Raw genomic sequence first — 21,667 nt, 5'->3', positions numbered from 1 at the left:
AGCCAGCTAAGAAGCCTCTTAACAACTAGGAGCATGTATAATAAAAATGTATTTATTGGTAATAAACGTTTACATATTGTGATGTGCTTGTGTGTATTCTTGCTGGGATAGTTACTTGTACTTCTTGTATTGTGAGGCTTTCAGCTATCTGTGTGAGTAGACATTTCCCACTCAAGTTACACGCTACATAGTCAATTTTTACAGCGCTAAGATTCTTTCAATATCTATTATATTTATGCCACTCCTCCCTGTTTATTCATCATCCTTGAGCTTGGTGATGATGTTGTTGAAAGAGTCCTCCTTCTCCTTGGCCTCCCAGATGGCAGGACCACAGTTGTAGTTACCATGGTAGACCCATCCCTCCTCAGTCACGTGGTACAGGTTGACGGAACCTCCGGAGAAAGCGTCTCTGTGTGTGGCTGCAAGAATGGATCTCTTTCCTAGAGCAAGGGCCTCCTCAACAGTAAGGTCCCACTTGTAGGTAGCGTCCAGCACACCGTAGGCAAAGGTCTGACCGGAACCGACGCAGAACAGATCGCCCTTGAGTCGAGTACCGTCGGAGTCGACGTAGTAGATAGTAGGACCCTCTCGAGCGGTGTATCCACAGACCATGGTACCCATTGACAGACCCATACCCTTGTATGAGTAGACGAGGTTGGAGAGAATCTTAGAGGCTGCGGCCACAGAGATTCGCTGCTTCTCTCGCAGCTCGTAAAGCCGACACTGTCCACCGAGCCAGGTCTCCCAGTACTGACAGTCGGCGGCTCCTCCAGCCATGGTTCCCAGCAGAAAGGGGTTGATTCGAATCACCTTGTTGACGGTCTGAGAGGCGACCCAGTTGCCAGCAGTGGCTCGCGAATCGACAGCCACGACAATGCCGCCCTTGAATCGGAAGGCCAGAGTGGTGGTACCGTGTGCGATCTTGATCTTACAGTCGGGATTGGAGGCGTCATCGGTGTGGGCTCTCAGAAAGGCTGTGGGCTGAGAGATAGGTGGCACGGCCAACGATGGGGTCAGCTGCTGTTGCTGGATGGCTCGAACATCCTCCTCGTGCTGGGCAGCCATGGCTCCCATTGGTCCGGTTCCGACAAACGAGTCTGCGATTGCTTGCATTGTTGATTGTGTGTCTTGTGTGTGAATGCGTACTTTTGGGTCTTGTTTCCAGTGACTTGGTTAACAGTGGTGATAGTGGCGAGTATTGAAACCTTAATCTCGAGGTGTGTTGTAACTGAGGTTGGGGGAAGGAGAGACGAGCCTGCACATATAAGAAGACCGGGTGAGGCAGTGGCGACTATAACCTGTGCGTATAGTTGTGGTAGATCTCGTGGTTTTTACATTCATTCTTGAAGAACCTTTAACTAATATCCTTAGCGATTATATAAGCAGCGCCACCATAGTCAGCATCCAGGGTGTTGGATAAGATACAAGAACTCATGAGAGTGTTTCAGAAGGGTGTTTATCGTCCATATAAGTATTGGCTAAATGAGCAAGATAATTTCCAATACTGTATACAAGTACACATTTCTTGTAGTCGTTGCCACATGTCAATCGGTAGCACGCCGCCGTCCTTAGTAAGCAGAGGTTAGTACAAATGAACTCTCGTGTAAACAAGTACACTGCAACTACAGTAATATTACAGATTATTTATGGACAGGATTGTGCGTGTGGTTCTGAATCAAAAACCGTTGCTTGTCATGTTTTGATTTCCGATTTTTACAAGTACAAGTACACCGTGCTATCAGTAAGGGGCTACAACTTACAATGTCTATATAGCATGCCCAATAAATTATAACACTATCTTACTGTACAAGTACAAGTACTTGTAAGCTGAAGGTTACGTATCAGTAATCCTCTTTTATTTGAAATACAGTCACAAGTAGCCACGGCCCACCCACAGCACAATTTTTCGCTTCTCGACTCTTTCCAGAACAATCACGTTCGCTAACTGTCTGATTACTTGCTCAACCTTAACTAGCTACTTGTAGTTTGGGATCCCACCCCACATTCACACACTTCGGCTAACGCTATCGGCTCATCAGAAGTGCAGCAACACCGAGTAACGACACCAAAACAATGAGTGGACCTAAAGACGACCCTTACAGCTCAGGAAACGGCGAATTGCTCAAGGACACCATCAGATACGATGATCCCACTATCACCAAGGCTCTGGCTACCCACAAGGAGTTCTGCAAGCATGTCTATGACGAAGACTGTGTGTTCTGCAACATCTCAGGAAACCCCTCCACTGGTTTCAAAACCGTAGACTCGCCCGACTCGCCGCTCATTTTCTCCTCAAACCATCTGGTAGCATTCCTCGATATCATGCCTCTCATGTCTTCCACCTGTCACATTCTGCTCATTCCCAGAGCCCATGTCAAGACTCTAGATCTGCTCGGAGACCCCCGATTCCCTCAGGGAAGTCTGCAGTCTGAGGGAGCTACCGCTTTACTGAAGGAGAACAAATTTGGAAGCACCAAGGCCGACATTGCAATGGCAATGGGTCTAGCCATCCCCATCATCTCTCGAGCCATGCTGGAGGTCTTGGGCTGCACCGATTTCAACGTAGTGCAGAACAACGGCCATGGAGCCGGACAGGTGGTTGACCACGTGCATTTCCACCTGATTGCTCGAAGACCACTCAACACCAAGGATGCCGAGCAGGACGATCTCAGACAGGCCGTCAAGGGCGTCACCAACCACCTCAAGGGCGAAAAATCGCCTTTTGACGGCATGGACGCGCTCCCTCTGCGAGCTCGGCTCGGATACACCTCTCAGGTATTCGGCCGAAACCTTAGATCGGACCTCAACCAGGAATGGGCCCAGAAGACAATCCCCAAGCTGAGAACCAAGATCTCTACCTTGCTGGCACATGCTGCCTCCACCCAGGGTATTGACATTTCCGCTAAGTTGTAAATGCCGAGGTGGGAAGTAATGAATGATGATAAGATGATGCGAGACATGCGGATTCGAATGTGCCTGTAGTTTGCTGAGTTCTTGAAACAGTAAGCATACTGTAGCCCATGTTGTAGACAGCAACTAAGCTGGTGGAGCAATGCTGTCGGTCAGGGTCGTGTCTGTAGTGTAGGATTGTACCATCTTGCCTGAAGTGTTTTCGCTTATCCAACTTATATAACAATAGAATGATTAACCACACAGGTTCTTCGAGAAGTTTGATGTTTGGATCAGGGCATAGTGGTGTTATTGTAGCTACGACTACAGTACATACTTGTGTCGTACGAGAAAACAGTCGTTAGCTACAGTACGAGTGTCCATTACTGTACGATGCAGCCTATACCTACTTGTAGTCGGTGTCTCCTTCGATTGTGCATACACTTCCCGGCCCAGGTGACAATGCATGTCAAGTACAGACTGTACAACACCGTGGCTCTCTCTCTCTCTCTCTCTCTCTCTCTCTCTCTCTCTCCCACATCTCACAGTCTAACAGCTGCTACTTGTAATACATACGAGTTCAACTAACCACACACTAATACAAGTACGGGACCTACATCCCAAGTATTCAGTAAATGATTTCATTAAATTTTATAACACATGCATGCAATTAGATAAATAGGTTAGTTTCGTAAGAATTGACACCATTCTTGATTTGTTCTTGGACGCCCAGGGCCCATTCTCGAGCAATGATGGAGGCCTTGAGAAACTTTTTGGTGGCATACTTCTTGAAAAAGGCTTCGTGCTCCACCGGTCCAATTAGAAACTGGAAGATTTTGCGACAAACAGGGGCGATGTCTTTCTGTGTGTATCCTCCGGAGTAGTAGACCAAGTTGTTGGTCCACTGAGACCGGGCCAGCATCATCCGTCCAACATGCATGGCAGCCGCTGCAACGAGCGAATGCTTGAACTCCATGAAGGTGTGGTCCACCAGAGCAATCTCGCATAGGTACTTGCCAAACGTTCGGGAGTGAATGTCAAAGTCATCAGCCTTGGAAATTCGTCGCAGAAAGTTCATGGGGTTCGGGTACGACAGGTTGAACTGAAGTACCTGCAGAATGAACCGCTCGGCCCGCAAAATCTCATCCTCGGGATACGAGCCATCTACCACGTAAACGAAGTTGCTGAGAGCGGGAGTGAAGACCTCCTCATACTTGGTGGCAAGCAGCAGAGAAGTGATCCCCACCAGCTGGACCTTGTTCAGGGCAACCACCCGTCGAGACATGAATCGATCAACAATGTTAACGGCCAGGAACAGAGTCTCAGGCAGCAGTCGGAACTTCTGGTGGACCTCTACAAGCCAGTCAATTAGCACAGCTCGCGTGTTCCATGACAGAGACTTCTGGTCGTCGATGTATCGGGGATTGGGTTGGTACTCCTCCTCGAGGTTGTACAGATGTGTGAATATTTCGTCGACATACTCGCCGGCAGCCATGGGGTCGTCAATGTCCTCAGCATCCAGATCGTCATGTTCCACGTCGATTCCAGTGGCTCCAGGAGCCAGCACCTGGATAAGAGGTCGTCGAATCACCTCCTCCTGCTCGGCTTCAAGAGCCACAGCAGTTTTGTCCTCCTCCTGCTTGTGCTTCTTGGCCAGGGGACCCTCCTCTCGGTAGGCAAAGGTCTCCATCGTCTGATGATGCTTTCCTCCCCGGGCGGCCAGACGAGGCATCTCCATGTCCTTGGCACCCTGTGATGGCCGCTTTCGGGTCATGGGGGGGACATCCAGAGGCCCAGTCTTGCTCTGGAAGACTGGGATGCTAAAGTCCGCAGACACAGACTTGGTCTGCAGAGACGCACGTTGGGGTCGCGTGTAGGGGTTTGTGGTTGTGGATGATGCTCGTGTAATGTTGGATGGCTGTTGTGTGTTGGGGTTGTTGCTGTATGGTTGTCGTGTTCGACTGAGACCGGCCACGGCAGCAGAGAAGGTGGGCTTGACAGCAGGCTTGTTGGTAGCTGCGCCGTTCGTGGTCTTGGATGTGAGGGCCCGTCTGGCCTGGGAGGCCGCAGTGTGCTTGAAGACGTTGCCAGAGAGGCCGACGTTGCTCAGATCGTTGAGGGCGGGCCGAGCGTTTAGGGCTCCGTTCTCGCCAATGCTGATGTCCATGTCAGAAGGCTCAGCGGTCTTGGCTCGAGGCAGTCGCATGGAAGCAGACGTGTTCTCATCGCGGAGACCCGTCATTTTGTTTCGCTGGGTGGTTAGTATTAAATGTGTGGATGTGTGTGGTGTGTAAAGTGAAACGCGTCTTTTCTGTGAATGCTTTTCAGCAAATTCAATGTCCCAATCTCATGTGCATGTACCCAACCTTATTTGCCAATGTCAGCTGCAAATGGCAAATAAAGTGCGTTTGGGTGCGCTTGGGTAGTGAAATTAGACCCCCTGCTAAAGGGCTAAATGGAATGGCGGGGACAGGTACCCTTCCAAATTCATTTCGACTTGAAATGTCCACTGTGCGCTGGTGATGGCGGCGGGGGTCGGCGAGAGGACTCGTTGTCCGGGTCATTAGTACTCACTGGAAAGTTCATTGAAGCAGGTCACGAAGGCGTGTGGGCTGTGGAGCTGCTTATATTAATAGCGGGTGCGAAAAATAATGCAATCTCAGCGTTATTGGATAAAACGGGCTGGTGTGTGGTGGGACGCGACGCACAGCACTCAGGCAAGGGGAAAATGCGAGTGGTGGGACGTGATATGCAAGGACGTGATGGAGTGACAGGGCGCGCGAAAATCTCGAAAAATAAGCTTCACGGTGGCCAGTTGGGAGTTTGCAACGACAGGCGGGAGAAAGTAGGTTGTCGGGGTAATTGGTACTTGCCTAATCGGGTATTAAGACGCAAACGAGGTAGATCTGAGTTAGTGGACGGTTGACGATGATGCTCTCGGAAATAACGGGCTTCCGGGGATAACGATGGTGCGACGAAAGAAGCGTAATTCTCTGGATTATTGCACAATGAGATACAGCCATTATTCCCACTGCGAAGATGACCAATGAGATGGAGCACAGCGGTGCAGGTGAAGACCCCTGAATGTGGTGGGTCTTGTGTTCCACAGTGGAGAATAGTGTTCCACAAAAGGATTGAAGGCACCATGTGTAGACTCATCAGATAGGGATTAGGCCACAAAGTATGTGAATGCGATGTAATACTCACTCAGTCCAGCTGTGATCTTAGCGACAGGTTTGATTGGTCGAAACGAGGTGTTTGTGTCTGGGGGGCAAGTGGTATCAATGACAGAAGTCGCGATCGGTAGTTGTAATAGTGATAGCTGTGGAAGCTGGTGGGGTCGCTGACAAGTGTTGTTCAAGACGAGAAAATGTCGTTGAGAGAAGGGATGAAGAGAAAGTCGAGTGAATACAAAGTCTGTCGAGAGGAGGAAACGGGTCTCATAAATGACTTTGGCTATATGGGGATCTGTGTGTAAATTGAAAATAGAGTTTGCTGTTTACGTAGCTCCCAATGAGGTCGATATTGGCATACAGTGTCTTTTCAAGGCCACATGCTCAGTACAGGGCATCGGAACAATGGCAACAATGGAGAAGAGCAACATGTTTAATTGACTGTCGTATTGGAGGAAGCGAAAGTTTTCGATCTGATCGAGTGTGTGAATAGTGACTGATGTTAGAAAAACCTCTGTAACGGTATTCCCTTTTCACATATGGGCTGGTGATAAACGCCTGCACTGTACCGTGGCTCACCATACACGTCAGGTTTTTTACATGTCTTTCGCGTTGTGGTAGTCTGCCGCCCATTTGCTTGCAGCATACAGCTTTCCGGCTATGACGTAGTGCCGAGCTGTATCCACTGATGCAGAGTCTGTATATTTGGAGCACGACACTGTAGAGAGATGATGTGGTCAGAGAAGGAGGGAAGAAGGGAAGAAGGGAAGAAGGGTCTGGTAGAGGAGCCATCGGTGGTGAGATATTCTAGAGATTTGTTCAACCTATCACTCACGACCACCCAAAAAAAATCTATTCCTCACAGTTATTTACCCTTCCATCTCCTCCACTGTCGTATATTTCGATGCTTTGGGCTGCAATGAACCCACACGCTTGTTGTGCAGAGATCGCCTTGCTAGACTTTTTCGAGAAGCGGCCTAAACGGGTCGATTTGAGAGGTCTTCCGGAGTTGTATACAAGACGTGATATATGATAAATACCTTTTTATCACTGTGTCATTAGCAATGTCTGAATCACATTGCGCAATATGTCCTGTAAATGCTCCTACTATTTACAAGCAGTGCTGGTAGCCCAAGTATCGTACCCCCCACGTCCCTTTTACCCTCTCTCATCTCAATTACCCTCTCTCCACATCACCATACAGTCAAAGGGCGCCGTAGTGCTACAGAACAACTAACCTCAGAGACACACGATTGGATTGCCTCGTGTGTTTATCTCAGACAAAAATAGAAGAACCTAAAGGATTGAAGCTCGTGTTTAACGCGCCCGAAATTCTGTCTGGACAGAATCTACAATTCAACTGCTCATCCCCGAATACTAATAGATCAATACCTTCAGTATCACACACACACACTACTTGTACATACATGCACACAACAATACAGCATCTCGTTGTTCACACATAAAGACCTGCCACCTCTCAGCTAAGGTTCGTTTAGAACCGTTGAAAGAACATGTCATAACAGACTACGATTCTTATACTTGTACTCGTTGTTGTACTCGTACTGTAAGCGCGGTCTTGGCTGCTGATAACAGGCATGAGCATTGCAGATAGCCCATACTTGTTTCCGATGCCAACACACTACCTGCTCCGTTCCCTGGCCCACATGTTGCTCGATTCTCGGCTCCTCCGGCTACAACAGCAACAGAGTATCGTGGTAACTACACTGCCTTTTATTCTACTCGTACATAATCATTACCTATATCCCTGTGGTTTCAGAACAGTTTGCTTGTACAAAACTGCTGAGTGAGCTTTGCTGTTGCTGTTGCTTCTAGCTGCTGCTACGATGGCATTGTATAGCTGCTGCTCTGTGTAACTCCAGTCATAGCTCTATGCGACTGATGTTGCTCTCCAGAGCTCCTCCACCACTACCTTGACCTTACGTCTTTCGCGAGCCGCTGTGGCTTCCAGAGTTACCGAAATCCAATGCCTTTTTCGGCTGGCCATCACCTCCCTTTTGCTTCTTGAAGGAGAATTCGGCCAGTAGAGAGATATGATCGGAGGGGTAATGCACCGAAGGGAATCCCACCATGTTGCTGGTATAGTCGGGATCAATGCCACCAAGCAGACCTCGCACAGACAGAGCGTTGGACGAATACCACACGTAGTCAATCACATCGACGAAGTTGGGTGTGTAGTTGGTGAATGCCAACTCACCAATGTTCGAGTATGCAGATTTGAGAGTGAAGCCGTGATTCATGCCCTCGTCTGTGAATTTGCCGTACGCTCTGCCAGACATGTCTTTGTGGTTGGTCACGGTGCCCTGCGAGAAGAGCGAGTACACACCTGAGTCGGTGGTGGAATTGAAGTCTCCACAGATGACCAGTGGCAGTTTCTTGCCAGACTCGTATTTGACGTTGTTACCGTCTTGGTTTCTTGCGCTGACTCGGTTGCTGTCCTTCGCAACCCGCTCAGCAAACTTCTCCACCTCATCCAGAAGCAGAGCCACCTGGATGAGCTTGACGTCGTTGAAGGCAGGGTCCCAATGTAAATGAGTGTTTGTGACGATGATCTTTTGGCCTGTGGTCACATGTTCTAGTAGCGCAATTAGCGCAATGTTGTCCTTGTTGAGAACTCGATTGTAGGTGTCGGCAGTCTTCTTGAAGTCGTTGTTCTTAAGTGCCAGAGACGAAAAGTCAAGAGACAGTTTTTCAATCAGACAGAACGACTTCGTCTTGTAGAAAATAGCACATCCGTCGACTCGCTTGGCATCCTTTTCCTTGGACATTGTTCGTGCTCGGGTCTTCGGATGGTACAGGCCAGCATAGCCTAGCTGGTGCAGCTTGGGTGACCAGAAATCCTCAAAGGAGGCTCCGTCGACTTCCTGGAAACACAGAATGTCGCTGTCGTATCCAATGACCTCCTTGAGAAGTGTCTCAGATCGGTGTTTCCATCCAAGAGCCCATAGCGGGGTGTAGCCGTGCATCTGGACTGTAGTGTACTTGTCACAAAGAGTGTTGTAGGACATGACAGTAAAGGTGTCGGACGAGGCAGATGCACCAGCTGCTGCTGCGTTGGCTCCTGCTGTGGCTGTGGCGACAGTAGAGCCAGACTCTCCCTCAGTTGCTGCTGCTGCTGTTGCAGCGCCACCTCGACCACCGGCCTCTTCCAGAACGATCCATTCTCGAGGCTTGGGGGCAGCGGGCATAGGAGCAGACTCTCTCAGCTCGGCAACCAGTTCCTTGGTTCCACCCTGCGCCAGTTTCTCCTTGATTGGCTGGTTGATTGGGTTACCCTCCAAACCAATCACCTCCAACTGGTACAACTGACCGACCTGATGGGGCAGAGTCGAGAGGTAGTTGTCGAACGCAAACAGGTATCTCAGGTTGTGGAGCATACCGATCTCCGGTGGGAGCTTGGTAAGCATGTTGGAGCTGACGTCTAGCACACGCAGTTGCCGCAGAGATCGGATTGCCGGAGGCAGCGTGGTCAGCTTGTTGTGATTAATGTACAATTTGAGCAGAAACTCGTAGCTGCGAAAAAGCGGCGGTGACAGACACATAAGACCCTGGCCCGACATGTCCAGATCAGCCCAGTACTGATGCTTCTCCTGCTGCATCAGCGTCATCTGTCGCTCCTCCTCCAGTTGATCCTTCTTTTGTTGATTTGTGTATCCTCTCTGGGGCGTGGATGCTGCGGTGGCCTGCTGTTGCTCTACCAGATCCTGCTGCACCGTTTGCACTGCCAGATCCACCAGAGTCAGTTGGCTGGGGCCTTGGTCCTTGTCTGCGTCCACCTGGGCTCCGTCTCTACCGTGTTGTTGACGCGAGTTGATGGCTGCCGCCCGGGCATAGCCGTGACTGGTGGGTCCCGTTTGTCGCGATAATTGAGCCAATTGCATCTGTTTCTGCCAGAATTTGGAGCCCATCAAACTGGCCTCGGGATAGGAGGGACTGTTGTTGCCTGCTCCAGTTGCGCCCACCCCGCCCGGGTTGCTGCCGCCGGGCTGGTGCAGCTGCTGCAACAACTGCTGCTGAAATGACGTGTTGTGGTTCATTTCGGCCGTGTCGGGGGATGATGTCCTTCGATTTGTGCTTGCTGATGATAGTCTTAGAGGTAGCCTTGTCGATGACTTCGTGATAAAATCAGCACACTGACCATGGTGGCAGTTTTGACGGCCTAAAGCTTAAATCTAGCCTTGTTGTGGGGGGGTGTGTGTTCGAATCTGCTAGGGGATGCACTAATAATAATAAATTTGAGTCACTGAAATCAAGCAGAAGGCGTGATAAGTGTGTCAGATGCATCGTTTACAGCCTATTCATTATTATCTGAGGCTCCTTCTATGCAGATATTAATATATACACATCTCATGATCCATGGAATGATGGCCCATACCGGACAGAAGGATCATGATATGACTGGATACCATCTCAAAACGGAATCGTTATCCAGTGCCCATAAGTGTGTGATCCTCCCCGCCCCGTATGTCTCTCCTCTCCATTGGGCGCCTCCTTGGTACACGTCTACTGTCATCCCAGCATCGACTGGCGTTCATGGTTTAGCATTTATAGTGGTGCGTTTCCTGATAAGCTGCGATCTAATGTGGTGTCAGTGTATTTGGAAGGGTACAAACATGTAGCGAGCGTTCTTTGTTGTCCCTTTTTTTTTTGGCCAGTGGTAGCTATCCGCTAGACCCTTTCGGTGATGCTATGTATTCACTTTTCAGCCATGGCTAAATTGGTATACCCTCATAGTACGACTACTTACCCCTTATTGACCTATCTAGCGATAGACCCGACATGAGCTCGAGGTACTGTAGCCATAGATATGTACAGTACTGTACGGTGACTTGCACAGTTCTCTTAGTGTGAGTACATATTGTAGACATCATCAAATTCCAGAGATGAGGTATCAGTATGCACTCTTACTTGAACCGGTGGCATTATTCGGTGTATTAAATGAATAATTAGGGATAACATACTTATACTGTGCAGTACACATACGGTACATGCACTCAATAATTGAACAACCTTTGGTATTACTTGTCCAAGTAGTTGGGTTTTCAGTAAGTACGACTGTAATTAGTTAAGCCAAGCATACCAAAGGAACACCGCGTATTCTACAGAGTTTGTAGTATCATGTTATTATAATAAAATAAAAAACACAAGACTGGTTGTCTCGTCATTATTCCAAGACAACAATGTTTTGACGTTCTATTTTTCACCTGGTGGAGTCTAGTCGGGCATTTCTGTCCATTTCTGATATCCCGACTTCTCTAAATTGAAACATATCACATACACACCCAGATCAACCACCTCAAGCGACAACTTACACGTACTGTATGTACAAGTACAGTAACATGGCAATTTAAGTCCGAATACGGAATACCCTAACCACAACATCGAAGTCGGTAGAATATTGAAACATGCATACCCGGCAATACCCGACATAATTCGATTGCTCCCTGACGAGATGTGAGTGAGTTGAAAACACCTCAAAGCAAAGAACAACTGCCGCAGAGCATCGAACGACAACAAACGTCGGCCTTCTACCGGTCCCTAAAGTAGTAGACAACCCCTTCCGTGTTTTCCCTATCACACGTCATCTCATTAATTTGAACTCTATGTCACAAGTACTAATTACTGTATATGGAGTTCCGTGCAATGACAAGAGAATGTGCAACCACCGGTAAGAAACCACGTGGCAACTGAAAGAGATTGGTTCTACTTGTAGCAGACCCCATAATGCGATAGAAACAGCACTACTTGTAGTATGGTTTGTCAGTGGCTTGTCTGATCTGCAAACTGTTTGTTCAGACTTCTATCTCAACCCACGTACAATTAGGTACAGTATGTACCAGTATGAGTATGATATTAATACAGACAGCGTGATTATGGGGCAGAATGACACAACCAGGGAAATTCCGGGTGATTCAGAGGATAATTAAGAAAGGAAACAAAGGCAACGGATCCATTTGACCCAATATACTCCAACCACTTGCCGCAAACGCGCGTTGAAGACCCGGAACACACATCTACAGGTGCCTATCAATGCTGATGACCCAGCCAGCCCGGTCAAAAGCCCAAAAGTGGCTTGATAAGATTATCCGTCGGAGGCCCCGGAAAAAAGACATGTTCCAGTCCAACCTCAGAGAAGACCCACTCGTGGCCATCAGAAGACACAATCGAACTGCCGGTGTCATGTATCGTACTACATGTACTCGTACTAGCACACAGTCGCAGAAATGCGGGTTGTACAGTGTGTCTATAGATGCACTTTTGATGTACAGTATGTTGTGCTGTAGGAGTGTATAATTAATACTGATTAGAGAAGCCATGGATATACTGGTGGTGTACAAAATTGTGTACATCGATAATACCTCATGTAGAGAAGGGCAGATACAGACAAGCCTCCATCCAATACAGTTTACCATGGTAATGAACGGTAGGCATGGCCATCCGTGGAATATCTTCTAGCACTGCATCTATGGACAGTTCTGAACAGGGCTTCGGAAAAACGGTGCGTACAAAGGGGAAGCTGCAAAGGAGATATTTTGTGTGTCTATAGGATCAAGCTGCACGGTGCTGTAGGCACTCGAAATGTGGTCAGCTTTATTCTCATTCCGCGATAGTCATTCCACGTGACCAAGCTCTTTAGTCAGTATTACAATTTTAGCCATGTCGAGACCTTCCAAGATTCTCTACATCTTACTCAGCTCAGAACAGGTCCAGACCCAACGTTGCGTCGATGCTTTCTAATCTGAAATTGGGTTTGAACCCAGAGGTAGTAGGAGGAGTATGTGTTGCTCGCGAGCCGCAATGATAAGAAAATGAAGATACAGGGCAGTTCAATTAAGTCACAATTATCCATTCCGTGTTTTTTTCGATCAAAATACAAGCGGAAACCGCTTCTTCCATCCTATCATGCTCAACTTGCGCTCCAATCTAACAAGGCCAAAGTTGGAACCTAGTCCGAATTTAAGCTCGACACAGGTTTACAGACCTTACCTTACAGGTCACAGAGGTAGCCAAAAAGGCTGTCCACCTCAAATATATAAAGGCCCTCTGCAGCCCACCCCTTACACTCTTGTCTTGTCACAAAACCACACACACAAACACTTACAAAATGGTCGCCACTGTTCAGCATCCCGCCCCCGACTTCAAGAAGACTGCCGTCTCTGGTGGTGTCTTCGAGGAGGTCTCCCTCGACCAGTTCAAGGGTAAGTGGGTTGTCCTCGCCTTCATCCCCCTGGCTTTCACCTTCGTCTGCCCCACCGAGATCATCGCTTACTCCGATGCCGTCTCTCAGTTCAAGGAGCGAGGCGCCGAGGTTCTCTTTGCCTCCACCGACTCCGAGTACTCTCTGCTTGCCTGGACCAACGTTGCCCGAAAGGATGGTGGTCTTGGTCCCGTCAACATCCCCCTGCTTGCTGACACCAACCACACCCTGTCCAAGGACTACGGTGTTCTCATCCCCGAGGCCGGTGTCGCTCTCCGAGGTATCTTCATCATTGACCCCAAGGGCGTTGTCCGACAGATCACCATCAACGATCTCCCCGTTGGCCGATCCGTCGAGGAGACCCTCCGACTCATCGATGCCTTCCAGTTCACTGAGAAGCACGGTGAGGTCTGCCCCGCCAACTGGCAGAAGGGCTCCGATACTATCAAGGCTGACCCTGTCAACGCCAAGGAGTACTTCGAGAAGGCCAACAAATAAGCTATTCGTTTAGCGAGACATTTATAGATAATGAGATATGACATTAGATGACGATAGCGTAAGGGTAGCTGTGGAATTACTGTACAATTGAGCTTGAGCAATGCACCTCGTAAAATGTATGCAGCGATAGCATTTTCTTCTGTCCTCTTCAGGTATAATTACAACACAGCGCGTGCATGTGCTTTAAAATGTATATCTGTGCTCCGAATTCGGTATATATTTAATTTCTAACACTTCCGAGGCATCAATTGAAGTCTCCCAGTTACAGCAATTCCAGCGATTGCCCTTTCATTCTAATACGCAATATTTTGACCCCTTCGTACTAACACCTATTCAGGTCACTTTTCACATGGAACATGCCACCTTCCGTAAAGTAGCTTTTGGTTCCTACTATCGAACTCAATCATTGATAGCAATGTATAATGAGACAGGAAGAGTATTAGTACATACAAGTATAAGTACGAGTAGATGTGTTACAAGGTACAATGAAGGTATATAGAGAGAGTGTGCCAGACTGGTAGGAAAGTCTAGACAACCGGGGCATCGGTTAGATCATGCAAACGCAATAATAGGTTCTGCACGATTTATTTTTGCGTCATGTCGCTACAAGTAGTTACATCCGTCAACTTAACGGAAGCACGTTGTACGGATGGGTAGGCGAGATATTATGGTGGTCATGAGTATATAAATCGACAGCCTGACCACCTATACAACGGTTCTATATGCGTTGCTTGCTGCCATTTCACAGTTTCCTCCCGCTTTCATCGCTTCATAAGCTCCTTCACCATCCGCCTTCAACGACTTGTCTCATATTTATCTGATCTTTGCCCAAGTGAAGTGAAACAGGCATGGCATGAATGAGGTGAGGCACGCCGGATAATTGTGTCCTCTGGAGAGTACACGAGGAACATGGAGTGTTTAAGCAGAGTGATGTTTCACGGGCAAGCCTGGGCCGAGAGAATTCTCCAGCTGGACACATTTGTGCTATTTATCGATTCCGCTGCATGTCTGTGATTCTGACGGCTATTTTGTATCTGCCCATCATCATAGCCAACAACACCAATCTGACCGAAGTCCCTGAGACATTCACAGCCCCTTCCTAACCATCTACAGCACGGGAGTACATACAGTATGTACGTTGTACAAGAAAAATATCCTAGATTGAAATGCCGACTTGCAGTATATTCCACGATTGGTTCATCTGTCTCCTGCTGGTTCCGAACAACGGTGTAGTCTCATGAGCTTGGAGACTTGGTACCACGAAAACATTGGTGGCTATTTGACTGGATCGAGAGAGTATACCCTACTACAAGTAGGTACAGAAGTGTTGGCTACAGTGATGAACATACTCACCCAGAATCAGACCCTGACTGATACCTGCAGATTCGCATGTTGTGTAGAGTATATGAGTAAGTAAATCTTCTGCGGTACAATACCCTGAGTCATCAGCTGTCTATGGATAACAACACACAGACGAGATATGTGGAGCCACGGGACCATCTGAAACAATCAATTTTGTAAAACTGTCACCTGAGAATTGTTACTACAACTCACACCTGGCAGGTCGGGACAACCATAAGGCGAACACTGCCACGCCTACGCCACGCCTACGCCAGATGACCAGTCTGTACGTAACTCTCTCTGAGAAGATAATATTTTACCGAGTCTATTTCAGGGACCACATAGACCCGGAACACACTTTCTATACTCCATATCACGGCTGCTGGACAAAAGTATCCTGACAAACCAGCATATGTAGTTTGACAGTCGGATCCATTTGAGGTGATCAAGTATGTGATAGACAATGTAAAAGACGACGCCACACCCCACGTCAAACACTGTAAGTAACACATCTTTGATTTTTGATAATATGATGAATACCCACGTCCGAAATTGCTAACAAGACAAGTCTACATTCGTAAAACGTCACACGATCTTTGGGTTCGATGAAAGAAATTTTCAAGGGGTTTATTGAGTCTTTACATAGATAGCATGGCGTCGTTGCCAGCAGAAAAGATATACAAGCACAACTACTGGTACTCGTACATACTAATTGATACACTCGCACTACATTCTACAGTCCCATTATACCGATACCAGATAATTGCTTGTGGGTCTGAAATACCGATATTTGTGAAATTGAATTGAGGCAATATACACGATTTTTTAGTTGTGGATTATTTTTGCATGATGGGTGAGGATATGATACAAAAATGACCCGCTTAGAGGACGGAAGCGTCGTACTTCTGCTTGAACCACTTGATGGTGTCCTCCTTGGTGACTCGGTGGTTGATACCAACGGAAGCTCGGCATCGCTTTCGTCGGGCAACTCGGTAACCGGGTCGACCAATGATGACGAAGAAGTCCATACCGTAGATACCGATGTTGGGGTCGTACTTGATACCAAGGTCGATGTGCTCGTTGATACCGAAACCGAAGTTACCAGTCTCAGAGAAGTTCTTGGCCTTGAGCTCGTACTCCTTGACCTTGAGGCCTCGCTCGAGAATCTCCTCAGCCTTGGGGCCTCGGACGGTCACGTGGACGGCAATCTTTTCGTTTCGTCGGATAGAGAAAGATCGGATGGTGTATCGGGCCTTGGTGTAGACGGGGGTCTGACCGGAAAGCTGCTCGAGCACCTTGGCGGCTCGGGTAAGTCGATCACCGGACTCACCAACACAAATGTTGAGGGTGAGCTTCTCGATTCGCAGCTCTCGCATGGGGTTGGCAGAGGAGTCAGTCTATGTTAGTTGTGGTTCGAGATGAAGACAACGAGTTCAACAGACGCAAACGAGCACCATCATCCGCCGTTGTCGTTTGTCCATGACGTCTCTTCTCATGACAATAATTTCCTTCACTCACCATTTTTGAATGTCGTTGCTTAATCCAAAAGAAACTGGCAAAATGTCTTTTGGGAGTTGGTAGTTGGGAGTCGGTATGGTTAGGGTTCACTGAAATTTTGTGACTGTGTTTTTCTTTTGGACAAAAATCATGTGACCAAAGCTTATTAGATGTAGTGGTGACAGAATACTAAACAACGGGCATCAATGATAGAGTAGCCTTGAGGCGGGTGGATATTGGTTTGCATGATTGCAGATCGTTTATTCGATTCGATTTGTCCGGTTTTCCACTTTGGATTATGTAGTATTCTCTGCCCTTGTAGTGAAGACACCTTTATCAAGCCACACTTGAGTTGCGTATATACGAACGAGGCACTGCTTAGCTGACGGTAATGATGGAAACAAGTGGTGATGTATAATTATGAGATGATGACGAGTTCCTCCGTTCCTGACTAGAAACTTGAGAACAAGACAGCTTTCTTATTAACTACGAACCTGTGTACGGCACTTGCACCTTATACCCCAGCTTAACACCATCAGGCTTGGTGCGTGCCACTGTTTAAGTAGCACCTACAGTATTACGTCAGCAGAAACAAAAGGTGCTGTTATAATAAGTTGATTTACAGGGTGGAAGTGTAAGACGGTTGGTCCCTCTGAAGGTATGGGTTGGATGATATAACCAGTATTTTCTCACTGGATGCTTTGAGATAGTGTTTTACCTGATAATATTGCAAACACTCGTTTCATAAGTAACTTCTCTCATTCTATGCTCGCTGTGTTCCGCCACCCTTGATACCCCACAAAACTTGAATGTAGAAGTAACACGGAGCTACAGATACAATACCGTTACAACTTCAGGTACAGGCATCCTTCGTCCACTCCAATTCCCATAGTCTTAAACTATACATTCCAGATTTCATTATATGCAAACAAGACTCTTACTTGGAAGCCTTCTTGTTCTCCTCCTGAGCCTTCTCGAACTCTTCCTTGAAGGTGTTGGCAGAGTCAGAGTTGGCGAATCGGATGGCCAGCAGCTCGGCAGTGGGCTCACCGTCAGCGAAGTCAGCACCGACAGAGTAGACCCACGATCGGTCAGATCCCACGTTGGGCTTGAGCTCATACTCGGGAGCAATGATGTGGTTGGCACAGATCTTGAGAGTCTTGTCTCGTCGCATCAGAAGTCGCACCTTCTTGGACTCCTTGTGCTGCAGGAACTTGGCGTCTCCAGTTCCTCGCTCCTTCCACTCCTTCTCCTCCTTGTCGAATCGGAACAGCTTGGCTCGGGTCTTGTACAAAACATCCTCTTCCTCCTCCTCGGTCTTAATCTCGACCTTCTCAAGCTGCACAATGGGCTCAAAGTGCACGTCGGGAGACTCAGGGGCCTCGTCCTCGGCCTCCTTCTTCTCCTCCTTGTCGTCCTCCTTCTTGGGCTCCTCCTTGGGCTTGTCAGCCATGGCGGACAGGCTGGAAGAGGCGGAGGGGATGCCGAAAGATGGGGTGGCGGCAGCAGCGGGGGCAGCAGCAGCAGCGGGGGCAGCGGTATCCTTCTTCTCGGTGGCGTCAGACATTTTGTCAAAGAGATGTGTGTTGGTGTTTGGTGGTGATTTGTTTTTGCGTGGTGTAGCTAAAATGTATAAATTTTGGACAGGGTTACCCGGCCGTGAATAGGGGTGATCTGGGATACTGGAGGGGATTACACCAGGTGACCACAGGGCGAAAGAGGCACATCCGACAGAACGGGGATACATAAGGTCAAATTGGTCCGTATTGACCTCATTTCGACATTACCACGTGTATGGAGCCTCAGATACAGACGTTTGTTCATTATCTACAAGTTGCAATCACAACGCCTCGCTTGCTGGGAGTCAGTCAACCTAATCAGTGTAAACACGACAACAACGGGTAAAGCGCTGCGACTGGATTATGGGGCTGTTAATAAGTATGAGCGTGTATGTTGTATATCAGAAGATTTAGTGTCCAACACACAGGTATTTTAAGCCCTCCCTTAAGTCGTTTCACTGCACTCTATATGCCACTTGTTCTGTGGTGCTCACGACATGTAATATTTGGACTCCCGTTTCATAGAGTTTAATTATTGAGTGGCAACTGGTGGTTACGAGGTCGTACACTGGACAAAAACCCGTATCGTACCGCCGGTACGAAGTGGGATCAGCGCGAACGAACACATGCACTTCAAGTCGATGGGAGACGAGACGTGTGGGTATAGTTGTAGCTGTTTGTACAAGCAGTTGGCTTGGTCAAGGATTACAGTAGTAATCCTAAATGTGGCGAAGTGGAAGAATGCGGCTTCTCGTGTGTTGTCGGTTGTACTTTCTGCGATATGATGGTATAATATAATGGCGAGTACGTTAACATTCTTACTCCACTGCTGTCTGGGTTTGCATTCAGTTCAGTTCATCATTCAACAATGAAATCCTGCTCCCCCTCGGCCCAGTAAGTCGTTATCTCGTATCTGCTGTAATTACAACATGTAAGGATAGCGGGTGGCTAGCCACTGTACGAACTGTACAAGTTTACAATCTTTGTCTCTGCTATACCTTCATATCAGTCTAAACTGTGTGAGCACGTCAGAGACGATTGAGATTAGGTCAACAGAGCATCCATGCCCAACTCCCCCTCTCCACTCCTGTTGCAAGGTCCGCGCAAAAATAGGACCTGCCTTGTTAGCATTGGTGTGGGCATACAACGACAGAAAAAGCAAGTGGACTTTGACTGCGTTTTGAACGGTAAACTGGGCCGAACCCGAGAACCGAGTTAGGTCTGATTCACGACAAGACTCTGCGATCACAGTGATGTATTTTTTGTCGTCGCCCGCTTTCCATGGCGTTCATTTCTGGTGATGGCCTGCTTCTTACCGTATATCTCTCTCACCTTAATCCTGAGGCATTTGCTGTGAAGAGATGCTACGTAATACAAGAGCCAGTAGAGGGGTGTATCATATTGTTTTGCACTTGTCTTGTCTACAGTAAAACCGACCGAAATGCTGTGGGTACATTTGCCATTCCATCGTGCTGTGTCTTGCAAGCTGCCATCGACCTCTCTACTGTACAATACATCCACCGACACACGTGACTATTCAACGTCCATCTCTCCGGTGGTCGCAGCTCCAGTAGAGAGTCAGGCTATTTTTTGCTCAACAACCATTTTGTACTTTCTGGGCGCTTGGACACATCAAGGTTCGACACCACGCAGCTCCAGAGCTTGTCCCCAACTCTGTATCGCGTTTTTCCCAACACCCGTACTTCCGTAAAGTGGATGTCAGGAGCTTATGGCTTGGTTGAGTCTTGTACAGAATGTACAATAATGTCACAGTTAGCTGGAGCTAGAAGGCCAGGGTGCTGGCTGTTGAATTCCCATGGACGTGTTCTGTAGATCTAGAGGCCGTATATTGTTTACAGTAGTCTGATCTGGATCTTCGTCTCGGGCACGTTTCGACAAACCTGCATGTCAACCGTTTCAGCCGAAACCGCAGGCTCGCAAGGCCCCATGAGTGAAGAAGAACAGTGACAGAAGAGGTGGTACTAATACACGCCCAGATGAAGCAGACGCGCAAGTAATGCAGTTCTGCCAAAATCACATTTATCGTAACTATAGTATTGGTTGCAGACCCCATCGGTCCACATGTGCCCACCGTCACCAACCAGAGCCATACTGTAGCTCGGTTCTCGGTTCGGTTGAGTGTCTCTTACTGTTCCCACCACTTGAACCAGACCACAGTCTAAACTACTGTGTACTGTACAGTAATGTCCCAACTGGTTTCTATGGCCTGGAGGGTGTTCTACGGTGGTAGAGATAGATGACGTGCTGCGATACCCACGTCCTTGAGATCGGAATCCCCAAACCCGAAAGGCGTGCCACCACTAAACCACCGTGCACTAGCCCAGGCACTTTTTTGCTATCGCCAAAACCTGACAGGACGCCATTTAGACACACGCAGTAACCCTTACTTGGCGTTTTTGGCCCGCAGGTGGCGGTGAATACAAACGGTTGCGTGTGCGGCTTCAGGAGTCATGCTCCGTGGGTACGGTGGTTTGGAGCAGAGATGGAGCTGTAGATGTGAAATATACAAAATGGACGAATAGTTCTTAGACATGTCTAGTGCAGTCTAAGATGATGCCTTCCTCGTGCTACCATCGCTACACAGGTTCACTCACTGGATATTGCGTTGAGAGTTAGCTCCCCAACCACACAACATAAGTTGCGTTTGGGGAAATGGTTCAAATTTTGCCTTTCAGACCTTTGGGTGCAGGTGTGCTGCAGCAGAAGCTAAGTTTGGGGAAAGCATGGGAGAAATGTTGAATGTTGAGCTAGTTGGGCTGTACTGGGTTCCGTCACTGAGCCGGGCTGACATATAAGAAGTCTCCTGTAGTGAGATTGGTTTGGCAATCGAGGCGAACCCCATTATTTGATTTGGTGAGTTTTGCTACAGGAAACAGCGCGGCCAATTGAGGGCGTGAGGCAACCACAACAGGAGCAGGGGCGATATGGAGCTATTGATTGTGAACGGAGAAATACGACACTGGCTGGGTGGCCACCACATTTGAGGGGGGAAATGGAAAGAGAGACGACAGATTGGACTTGGCTGATTGGGCTTGGGTGAAGATGCCGTGGAACTGGAAATACCGCCATTCGACGCCTGGGCCGCCTCATCCACCACCATCACATTGGTCTGTTTCACTCTATTCGAAAAAGTGTTCGGATTAATTAAGGATAAACGGGATCAGCCTTTTTTTTTCTCGTGTGTTCGTGAGAGAACAGACATGTGTTGCGGAGCCACAACAGAGCACGCTACCGGCCGTTACACTACTTGCTTGTGGCGGTTACATGAGCATCAAGCCCCATTGTCCAGAATGAGATCTATCCAGTGTGGTGCTTACTGGCTCCCGTTTCATGTCTCACCTGTCTGCTTTGACTCGAAATACTGCGCAGATGCTACGCTTTCAAGTATGGCACTCACAGTCCCTCTCTAAAGTGATGATACAACGACCTCCCCTGTTTTTTTCTTCTTCCCCTCATCAATATTCCCGCGT

The 21,667-nt window shown here is 48.1% G+C and overlaps 9 protein-coding genes across 9 annotated transcripts; 3 read left to right on the top strand and 6 right to left on the bottom strand.

The window, feature by feature from the left end:
• Positions 1-252: 252 nt before the first annotated feature.
• On the bottom strand, positions 253-1,113 carry YALI1_B20052g (uncharacterized protein; the record flags this gene model as incomplete). The annotated part of the gene is made up of 1 exon (XM_500920.3): positions 253-1,113. One exon carries the CDS (start codon positions 1,111-1,113, stop codon positions 253-255), a length of 861 nt encoding a protein of 286 aa, XP_500920.1.
• A 960-nt stretch (positions 1,114-2,073) lies between these two features.
• YALI1_B20043g (uncharacterized protein) lies at positions 2,074-2,913 on the top strand (the record flags this gene model as incomplete). The annotated part of the gene is made up of 1 exon (XM_500919.3): positions 2,074-2,913. The coding sequence occupies one exon, from the start codon at positions 2,074-2,076 to the stop codon at positions 2,911-2,913; it is 840 nt and encodes a 279-aa protein (XP_500919.1).
• Positions 2,914-3,559: 646 nt separating this feature from the next.
• Positions 3,560-5,475, bottom strand: YALI1_B20009g (uncharacterized protein; the record flags this gene model as incomplete). The annotated part of the gene is made up of 2 exons (XM_500918.3): positions 3,560-5,140; positions 5,464-5,475. The coding sequence occupies 2 exons, from the start codon at positions 5,473-5,475 to the stop codon at positions 3,560-3,562; spliced, it is 1,593 nt and encodes a 530-aa protein (XP_500918.3).
• Positions 5,476-8,002: 2,527 nt separating this feature from the next.
• On the bottom strand, positions 8,003-10,120 carry YALI1_B19962g (uncharacterized protein; the record flags this gene model as incomplete). Its single annotated transcript, XM_500917.3, has 1 exon — positions 8,003-10,120. One exon carries the CDS (start codon positions 10,118-10,120, stop codon positions 8,003-8,005), a length of 2,118 nt encoding a protein of 705 aa, XP_500917.1.
• Positions 10,121-13,188: 3,068 nt separating this feature from the next.
• YALI1_B19932g (uncharacterized protein) lies at positions 13,189-13,779 on the top strand (the record flags this gene model as incomplete). The annotated part of the gene is made up of 1 exon (XM_500915.3): positions 13,189-13,779. One exon carries the CDS (start codon positions 13,189-13,191, stop codon positions 13,777-13,779), a length of 591 nt encoding a protein of 196 aa, XP_500915.1.
• Positions 13,780-16,001: 2,222 nt separating this feature from the next.
• On the bottom strand, positions 16,002-16,641 carry YALI1_B19897g (60S ribosomal protein uL5; the record flags this gene model as incomplete). Its single annotated transcript, XM_500914.4, has 2 exons — positions 16,002-16,517; positions 16,639-16,641. 2 exons carry the CDS (start codon positions 16,639-16,641, stop codon positions 16,002-16,004), a joined length of 519 nt encoding a protein of 172 aa, XP_500914.2.
• Positions 16,642-17,554: 913 nt separating this feature from the next.
• YALI1_B19880g (uncharacterized protein) lies at positions 17,555-18,364 on the bottom strand (the record flags this gene model as incomplete). The annotated part of the gene is made up of 1 exon (XM_500913.3): positions 17,555-18,364. The coding sequence occupies one exon, from the start codon at positions 18,362-18,364 to the stop codon at positions 17,555-17,557; it is 810 nt and encodes a 269-aa protein (XP_500913.3).
• Positions 18,365-18,567: 203 nt separating this feature from the next.
• On the top strand, positions 18,568-18,890 carry YALI1_B19877g (uncharacterized protein; the record flags this gene model as incomplete). Its single annotated transcript, XM_068282096.1, has 2 exons — positions 18,568-18,659; positions 18,704-18,890. The coding sequence occupies 2 exons, from the start codon at positions 18,568-18,570 to the stop codon at positions 18,888-18,890; spliced, it is 279 nt and encodes a 92-aa protein (XP_068138197.1).
• A 1,506-nt stretch (positions 18,891-20,396) lies between these two features.
• On the bottom strand, positions 20,397-20,730 carry YALI1_B19856g (uncharacterized protein; the record flags this gene model as incomplete). Its single annotated transcript, XM_068282095.1, has 2 exons — positions 20,397-20,579; positions 20,623-20,730. 2 exons carry the CDS (start codon positions 20,728-20,730, stop codon positions 20,397-20,399), a joined length of 291 nt encoding a protein of 96 aa, XP_068138196.1.
• Between the last annotated feature and the right edge of the window lie 937 nt (positions 20,731-21,667).

This window comes from Yarrowia lipolytica, chromosome 1B, assembly GCF_001761485.1.
Source record: "Yarrowia lipolytica chromosome 1B, complete sequence".
NCBI classification, from domain to species: Eukaryota; Fungi; Ascomycota; class Dipodascomycetes; order Dipodascales; genus Yarrowia; species Yarrowia lipolytica.
The sequence above is the reverse complement of the archived record's forward strand: the minus strand, read 5'-3'. Positions and strand labels throughout refer to the sequence as shown.